This window comes from Balaenoptera acutorostrata, chromosome 11, assembly GCF_949987535.1.
Source record: "Balaenoptera acutorostrata chromosome 11, mBalAcu1.1, whole genome shotgun sequence".
In the NCBI taxonomy this organism is placed as follows: Eukaryota; Metazoa; Chordata; class Mammalia; order Artiodactyla; family Balaenopteridae; genus Balaenoptera; species Balaenoptera acutorostrata.
The window spans coordinates 96,866,447-96,875,989 of NC_080074.1; the positions used below are offsets into that span (position 1 = coordinate 96,866,447).

General features: G+C 43.5%; 1 protein-coding gene across 2 annotated transcripts; it reads right to left on the minus strand.

Annotated features, from left to right (window-relative positions):
* Positions 1 to 3,753: 3,753 nt before the first annotated feature.
* On the minus strand, positions 3,754 to 8,885 carry APOLD1 (apolipoprotein L domain containing 1). 2 transcript variants are annotated; one of them, XM_057557399.1, is made up of 2 exons: positions 8,779 to 8,885; positions 3,754 to 7,531 (listed from the first exon to the last, which is right to left on the minus strand). In XM_057557399.1, exons 1-2 carry the CDS (start codon positions 8,779 to 8,781, stop codon positions 6,788 to 6,790), a joined length of 747 nt encoding a protein of 248 aa, XP_057413382.1. In that variant the 5' UTR covers positions 8,782 to 8,885; the 3' UTR covers positions 3,754 to 6,787. The 2 variants fall into 2 exon arrangements, with proteins under 2 accessions (XP_057413382.1, XP_057413383.1); XM_057557400.1 differs by having other exon boundaries at positions 3,754 to 7,759.
* Between the last annotated feature and the right edge of the window lie 658 nt (positions 8,886 to 9,543).

The window sequence follows — 9,543 nt, forward strand, 5'->3', positions numbered from 1 at the left end:
CCTGGCAGTGGAAGCACGGAGTCCTAACCACGGGACTGCCAGGGAATTCCTTCCAGTAATAATTAGATGATGGTAGAGTGTGAATTGCCAGAGGTGCTCAAACATCAAAGAAAGGTCCTTTGAGTAACAGAGAAATCAACAGAAATGCTTTCCTTGAGGTCTTGAAAATTAATAACTTGTTGATGGTAAAAAAAAAAAAAAAAGAATGAAAGTCCAACAATTAATAGTGTTCGCCATGCAAAAGCTCAGGGAGCAATGTTAAAAACAAATCATCCAGAGACAAAGCATTATTATTTTGTATAATTTTATGATTATTAGAGTCTTATTCCTATTCACACCTGTCTACTCACCCACAAGTGTCCAGCAGATTTAGTTCATAGCTACCATACTGAAATTGAATACACACCCCTAACAGGAAGAAAACTGACAAGCAGGTTCAGTGGTAGTTTCGATGCAATGACCCCAAGAAGTTTCATTTTCAGAGGTTTTTATGCAAGATCTGGAAAGGCCTGTTGAACCAGTAATTCCTTTATTCATGTCTGTGTGGGCTTTTTCCATACCTTCGTCCCAACACATCAACAGTTAGCAAAACTCTCTTATTAATCACATCCTTCCATTTCACGTGTTTTGTTCACAAGAATGTTGCCACGTTTGGGACGTCTGGGGCAGCATTACAAGATACCGATGCACAAGTTTTTACAATCCAAACTGAAGTTTCATCATTTTCAAATTGCACCTATATTGCTGTTTGCACATACTAGCCATTTGCAAAACTGCATTCTAATTTCTTATTGATTAACCTACTGGCATCAGAGTATACCCTACCTGAATGACTAGATTGTTGGGGCCATAAGCTCTAGAACCCTGTCTGCATTGCTCACAAATGACAGTAGGTGATGCAAGGTGAGTACTCAATAAATGTTTTCTGGATGAATGAATCTGTCAGCCTTGTTATTAATGTTGTCACTCTTGTGGGCCATTATTTTATATTAGGAATATACTTGGTCTCAGAAGAACTAAGGGCATAACTCTGGAGTCAGGCTACCAGGATTCTAATCCTGGGGCAGCTCTTGCTAGCTGCACAACCTTTCAGTTCTTTACTTTCTTTATCTAATGATATGCGGTAATTATAGTGTCTACCTCATAAGATGTTTGTAAGTGTGATAACACATGTCAAATTGTACTTAGAACAATACCTAGTAAGTTTTCCATAAATATTAACTATCATTATCATCTTTAAATATCCACATTTATTTTCTAACTTTATTATCTAAATGTCATTTTATCTAAGCATATAGAAAAGTATTGTCCTGTAATGAAATTTTGACAGTGTGGTTTTTTTAATTTTAATTTTATTGGAGGATAGTTGATTTACAATGTTGTGTTAGTTTCAAGTGTACAGCATAGTGATTCAGTTTTACATATACATATATTCATTCTTTTTTAGATTCTTTTCTCATATAGGTTATCCCAGAATATTGAGTAGAGAGCCCTGTGCTACACAGTAGGTCCTCGTTGGTTATCTGTCTTATATATAGTGTGTGTGTGTTCATGCCAATCTCCTGATTCATCCCTCCCTCACCACCCACGTTTCCCCTTTGGTAACCATAAGTTTGTTTTTGATATCTGTAAGTCTGTTTCTGTTTTGTAAATAAGTTCAGAGCAGTTTTAATAACAAGATCAGTTTTAATAAATGTCCCCATGTCAACCAGGGAAACTGGCACAAGAAATTTGGAGCCTAAGAGAAAGATTTTAGATATCACTGCCCTTCCCCAACTCCCTTTACACAAAAAGCTTCTCCCAATTACAACTGTTTTATTAATTTAGCAACCAGATGCGCACAAATGCTGGAACAAGTCCCGCTGTGGCTTCCCTGTGCTCTTGAGAGTCAGAGACCTTGGCCATGACTCATCGCTAAAGTTCTGGGGCAAATCAGGTTGCAGACCTGCCTGCACTCCCATCCCTGGGGTTACACTGGAAATACAGAATGGGATTAAACATCATTCTCTGCAGGCGTAGCTTCGTATGGACAAGCTTTACCTGTACAGGCAAGACCACGTTGGAGGGGCTTCTCTCAACAACCCAGTGCTAATGCCAGTCAGAACTGGGGGATGCTGAGGGTCCCTAAGGTTCATTCCTGCCCCTTAGGGGTCTCGCTTCAACAACACAATTTCCCCTCTTCTAACAACTCTCTGGTTACTAAGGGATTATTTCCAGATCTTAGGGCTCACTCTTTGTCCTAGCCCAGACCACAGCAGGGTTTACTTTCCTCTTATGAGTTTGCCAGGAGCAAAAAGTAACAATTTTCCTACCTCCTGTCAACTCAACAAGGAGAGATTTATTGCAATTAACTAAAAGGTTACTTCTTATGACAGGAATACCATATGCTTTAGCAAAGATAGGATCCCAGCTTGTGGCTGGCCTTTGCAAACAGCCAGGATCCTGCCAGCACGGCCTTTTTTTTTTTTTTCTTTTTTCAGTTGCACAGTCATTAACAGTGCAACATCCAGGGATGTTTCCAAGATGCGGACTCAGGCTGGCACTCAGGTAACGAGATTACCTCCAGATTACCTTCAGCAGAAGTTCTCAAATCACTGCAGCAACCACTGTAGACTCTTTGTTTGGACTGCTGGCCCCTCGACCCAATGTCCATCCTCCTTTTTGTCCTTACAAACAGAATCTTAGGTATTTTGGGAACAGCTAGTTCTTAGCTAAAAGTACTACATGTCCCAGCCTGCTTTGCACGGTTAAGATCAGTGACTTGCCAGGTGAAGTCCCTTGGAGACTCCTGGGAAAGTTTTGCCTTCCTAATATAGATGCTGCCCCTTGCCTTCCCTCTCTGCCTCTCTCTAGTGTTTGGGTTTTGTGAAGCCTAATTTGGCTGATTCTGGGATTCTTTTCAATTACTTCTCAGGTTGTAGTTATGTTCAAAGGTTTGAAACTGCTGGAAGTCTGATTTCTAGATAATAAGAGAATTCCTATACATGAGTTGATAACTCTTTAAAAATTGATCTATACAGTTTGATGCTGAATATTCTAAGTAAAAATAATTAAACCTCTGCCCTTTTTCAAAGTTACTAATTTATACACAGGCAAACATGAGGTTAGGTAATTAATTCCAAGAAGATCGAGAAGTTTGAGTAAATCAATACTTAATAAAAAATTTTTTTTTAATTTTAACGAATCAGAAAATATTAAAAAAAAAAAAAAAGAAGTTGGGAATTTCCTGGCGGTCCAGGGGTTAGGACTCAGTGCTTTCACTGCTGGGCCCAGGTTTGATCCCTGGTCTGGGAAATAAGATCTCACAAGTCAGCATAGCACGGCCAAAAAAAAGAAGAAGAAGAAGATATTTGAGGACTGGGCAATTTATTTCAATAAAGGGAAGGACTGATTTTGCTACAATGGGAAAAAATGTGGAATTCAAAATTTGCTGCATTTAATGGCATCCCCATTTATCTCTGCACAATGTCTTTCTCTCAACATCTCCATTCCTTCTACTTTCTTTTCACGCCAAGGCTTTGAGTGAGAAATATATCAAGTTGACAAATTGTTTGACATATCTGATCTAGAGTGCCTTCTACACCACTCTTCTCTCTCTTTTTTCTCCCAGTAAATACTTTTGACTTTGACATTTACCACATTGGAAATGACAGGTGCCTGAGGACAAATGCATCAAAGTGATTAGAATCAGAAATGTCTGCTAAGGATTATCTTTTTAATAGAGTAGAATGTAGTTTTATTGAATCCTTGAAATGCAGAACCAAATGAATCTCCTTTATTGTGAAAGAAAACAATCCAAATGATTGTAAACCCCAGAAACCAGCAGAAGCACTTAAACCTTCAATATGAACATATTTATTTTTCGAACTCGGATATTTTTCTGAAGTACGCTTGTAATCTAAATACCCCTTTATCTTCTTCCCTTTACAACATACCATTTCAATCTGTTTTATAGAACGAAGACCTTAAGGAAAAGCCTTATTCACATTCCCACAAAAGAAATAAAGAAAATGCTTGTCTCTAGGATCCATTTAACTGAACTTCACTTAAATCCTGGTAGAGGTTTCCATCTTTATAACAGACACATAAGAGGATAGATGCTCTTTCATTATCAACAAATTCCTCTTAATATGGTTAAGCAGTTCATTAAATTATTCAAATGCATTTACTGAGCTCCTATAACGTGCAAAGTATTGTTCCAAAGTAGACACCCTGCCTTAGATGTACAGTGGGTCACTGAAATTATAACTTCAAAAGTTTAAGACTTTGATACATGCAAAATACCCTAATAATATGAAATGGTTGCTGCTGCTGCTGAGGCTGGGGCTTCCAAAAGTGCCCAGTTTATTTCTAGGGAACAGCTCAGGCACTGGAAGAATATAATTCAAACTTAAGCATTAATAAAAGATGAGGTTAGGCAGTGAGTGTACCTTTATAACATAACACAAACCTGTGAAGTACATTCTGGTCATCTAAAATGCATCTGTGCAAGGCAATCTAGGAAATGACACCAGTTTAAAAAAAACAACTGGTACCAACTTCAAAATAAACCAGGATACAGATCCATTGCCATTTATAGGAAAAACAAAAATATAGAAACATCAACCCCTCTCCCCAGCACTGAAATTACACTTCCTCAGACAACCTGCCATCATTGGGAAGCATGGGGGTCAACTGGGTAAATTTAAAGCATATTAGATAATTAAATAATACAGCCAAGTGTTTTTGTGCGTGTGGTCCCAAAGACTTTTCAACAATACATTTGTAGGAATGGAAACTGAAGAAATTGGAAGTATTTTCTAAGAGACAGCTTACAGATTTCTTACAGCTCCCAAAGTGAAAATATAACACATCACCGTCATAACACAAGCTAATTTGTCTAACGCCCATAAAACCCAACTTCACAGGACATCAGGCTTCCAAGTGCTTCCTTCATATGCCTCTAATTGGTTTTTTTCCCCCTGAACTAAATAGGGAAGGCTTTTCAGGTCAAGTGTTATCTGCTGGCAAAGTCTTGTACCTTCAGGATAGATATGCTTGCATCATCTCTATATTGACAAGTCAAGCCTCCATTTATAAGCTTAAATTCAGCTCCTGGTCTCTCTATTCAGAACTTCCCACATTTACTTAAAAGGATCATTTAAAACACTGGGGGGGAAAATTCCCCTCTGAAGGAGAGAGACTTATTCAAGGAAAGCAATGCTATTTTCAGCTCATGGCCCACCTTAGAAAGGCAAACTCAACTTCATCTCCCGAAAAGAACCCCAGTAGTCTCCCATTCAGAAACTTGCTATTCCTATTATTTTCTAATGTTGTGGTTAAATAAAATTAAATGTTAATAATAAACAGTAATTAAATAAGAAACTTAAAATAAATAATTAAAAAATGGTCTGGAGGTTTTCAGAGAAGGTAATAAAGGTCAATTTCCATTAAATTCACATTCCTTTCTGTACCAGTTTTTACAACGAGTGGGCAACACTGCCCTCTAAAGGGCTGATTCTGTTACATCCCTTAGTTCACCCGGTAGCAAATTGCCCCAGGAAGCATTGACACAGCCGTCCCCACGCACCTTCTTTCTTTTACTTCTGGGACACTGTCCTTGACCTTTCGTGAATGACTCTGAAGACCACGGAGCCCAGAGAGACTATAGACTTCGTGAACGCTCATCAGTGGATCAGAAACCAACATCCCTTGCAGCGGTTTTCAAACCTTATCAGGCATCAAATCACCCCAAGAGCTTGTTTAAACACAGGTTGCTGCGCCCCACCTCCAGAATTTCTGACTCCTTAAGTCTAGAGTTGAGGCCAAGAACTTGCCTTTCTAACAAGTCCCCAGGTGATGCTGCCAGCCCAGGGGCCACACTTTGTGACCCAGACACTGTGCTTGGCACTTTATCTCACTTAATACCTCCCAACAGGGTGAGGTTTTAGCATCCATTTTACAGACCAGTAAGCCAAGTCTCAGACAGTAAACCCAGGACTAACTCAAAAGCCATTGCTCCCTTCTCTACGCTATGATGTCAGTAAATGAAGCTGTTAGTCATTTCCTCTTCCTTGGCCTCAGTTTCTTCTGCAAGGGGGTGGGACTTAGGTGACCGTTCGGTTGGTTTCCCCTCTCAGAGTACCTTGGAGGTCTGGATATGAAGATACCCAAGAAGGTCCACTCCATCCCCAGGCTGGATCTATGAGTGGGCACGCTGAGAGGGGAGGGGATGCATGTTAGTGGGAGGTGCCTCTCTTGGGTTCTGAACCCTCCTACACAGTTCCGAGAGGGTCTGATTTGCTCTGGATTCTGGATTTCTTTGTACTCAGAAACTCTGGCAGAGAGGTTTTAAAGCTAGTGTCTCCTCTTAGAGGTATTTTGAGGACTTCAAAGCCTAGTGGGGCTTGGAGAAGACCCAAAGGGTGGCAATGTCTGCAACCCTCTCCAGCCTCGGCTCAAACCACCCACTGGGGCTGGGGCAGGGATGCTGCAACACCTTTAAATCACGAGTGCCCAGCGGTGTGAAGACTGAACGGTGATGATAAAGGAAAAATAGTTTTCACGTCACATATCCCACCAGGATCAGGCAGGTAAAAAGTCCCTAGCCCTCAGCCCCAGGCAGGATGTCACAGTGATGGGAAAAGGGTTGGGAGGACACATCCCCATCCCTCACTTGAAGAACAGTTTTTCTCATCCTTTGCATTCAGCTCCTAACCCAACTTGGTGTTTTCCTGAGGGAGCTACAAATCTGGAACATCCCATGGGGATGGTTTCTAGCCTCGGTCATTAGGGGGAAAAGATATTCTCAGAAAAATATCCCAGCGGACTGGTTAGCAGAGATCTTGAGGTCGTGGCTACGGCTGCTCTTCGTGTAGAGCTGGACTCTGGACTCCAGTTGCTCGCTGAGCTCGTCCAGAGCCCCGGTGCAGGACTCCAGGCTCTCGGCCAGTTTCTGGATCTTGGCCTTCAGCACGGCCTGGCTAATCCTGGTGGCACCCTCGGCCCGCCTGGGGATGAGGAAACCGCGGGAGCCAAAGAAGACGATGAAGTAGACCGAGTTGTACAGCGCGATGGAGGCGTTCCTCCCGCTCTGCAGCAGCTGGCGGTCCCCGCGGCCCTGCCCGCGAAGGAAGAAGTCGAGGCAGCTCAGGATCTCGCGCATCTGGTCCTGGCAGGTGGCCGCGATCTCCTGCACCCGCCGCAGCTCCCGGGAGTTGCAGAAGATCAGGGAGAGGTCGGACGTGATGGTGACGGCCCCGCCGGCGGTGGCCACCCCCAGCCCCACGGCCGACGCCAGCAGAGAGACCCCCAGGGTGACGGGGCTGAGCGAGAGTCCCACGATGGCTGCGACCGCGCCCGCCGCGCTCAGCGAGCTGCCCGCCACGTTGGCCGCCAGGGAACGCCGGCGGAGGCGCTCGAGGCGCCGGGCCACCTCGCGCAGGCGCAGCAGCTGCCCGTGCAGCATGCCGCGGCGGTCCAGCAACAGGCCCTGGAAGCGGCGCAGCGCATCGGCGCCCTGCAGCTCCCGGGCCTCCGGCCCCTCCATGCCCTGCGGGGACACGACACGCGATTAGCCCGGAGTCAAGCACAACAGCTGCTTCCACCCAAGGGGAAACGGGTCATTTTCCAGTGAGTCATGTGTCAAGTTCTCAAAGACCCGTGCTATAATCTGGGACAAGTCCTCCAGTTCTCAGGACCTTAAATCCGAGTAAGCCAATAGGAATAATGCTCTTGTCCGCTTTTTCTCCCAGGGTACGCCAAGGATGGATTTTCTTATCTGTTAAATAAGGGAGTGGTGGTATTAGAAGTCTACTGCAATATTGAGGCCTCTTCTCTGAAAGGTGACACTTTGCAAGCCGTATGTAGTACCCCTTTACAAGGCCCTTTCCTTACATGAAGACTGGGATCCTAAGAGTTTTGCAATACTCTTATTGCAAAAGGGTTGGGTTTTTTTTTTCCTCTTTGATGAGTGAAAAACACAAGCCACCAAAAACTCAAAAATCATACTGTCTATCAAATGTAAGGAAGCTAATCTTTATAAGTTAGATGCTCGCCTGAAGCAACTCTTCTGCTTGTTTTTTTTCCCGGCTCTTATCTTAGAATCAAGCCTAAGGTGTGGTTTGCGCCACTTCTTCTAATTAGAGCTCATCGGGTCTTCAGAAATTTCATTCTTTGATGCGTGCTTAATTAAAAATAAATTACATTAAATTAACACCACTATGTCCCTTTATTATGAAAGCTTCCTTTAAAAGTGAGGAACGATTTTTTGAAGTGGCCAAAAATTTTTTTAACAACTCACTGAGGGCTACCTGTACCAAGTTGAAATGAAGCCAATCGAAGATGACTGACAGAGAGAACTGTACATCCTGGGTAAAAGTACATCCTTCCTAGTTGCCAAAAATCCCTCCCTTCATATCCACTGTACTCCTTATTATCAGGAACTTCTCGGAAGAGGCACAGAAGCCACAGAAATGGAAGATTTCACTACTGTGAGATATCAGGGCAGAAATCATTATTCTCAACTGGAAGATGAGGAAATCGAAACACAGACACATTCTAGATGCAGCTGATTCTTCAGAGCCCAGTCTAGAATCTTAGTCTCCTGACTCCTAAGTCTTAGCTTTATTTGCATGCCTCCATAATTCCACCCACCACTGACAAATTTACAGATGAAGACACCTCTGAGCAAAATGAGACAAAGTTACTCAAGATATATAATCGACCAAGGATATAACCCCAGTATTACAAGTCCAATGGCTCTTTTTCAGACAGCATCCCTCTGGCCTCCCCACTTACCATTCACTTCGGGCTCTCTCCGGGAAAGAAAAATCTGAGGCTGTTTCTGGATGAGGATGCCTTATAGTTCCAGAGAGCCAATGACTGCCCTGGGAAAGCCTTGTCTCATTCTGAGAATTTGCCATTTCCTGTCCTGGCCCCTGCTGCCTTCATCCAGAAGGATGTGACATGGTGGAAAATGACACGCCAGCCTCGCAGCACATCCCGTATTTAGGAAATGAACATTGTGTGTCCGCTTTCCCCCACACGCAGGAAGAGAACCACAGGCTCTTCCCCAACTTGAAACAAGTGTTGTCATTGTCCCAGGGGGCGTACCCTGCCTTTCCTCTCCTGAGAATAGCTAATGACGTTATCTGGTAGGACATCTAACGCACCCCAGGCTGACCAATTATAGTGTTTCTTGAGAGGCCTCCATTACAAAATCACTTTTTAAAAAGAAAAAGGAAGGAGGGGATTCTCTTATGTCTAACAGAGCCACTCACAACCCACTCCTGTATTTTAAAAGAAGCACCGTGAATCTGTGAGCGTTTGAAGCACGTGATTCACTCTGCACCGCCGCGCAGCCCTCAGGATGCAAAACCACGCCCACAGGAAGTGCTGCGTGCAGTTTGGGGCATCTCCAGCTGTGGAGTAGATATTGGAGGTCCCAGAAAGGGCACACCTCAAGCCAAATGCGTCAGAAGAATCGGTGGGGTCAGGCTGCACAAGGAGCTAATTATACACTTTCAACAGCAGCAGGGATTCGGCTTCCTGGGTTTTCATCTG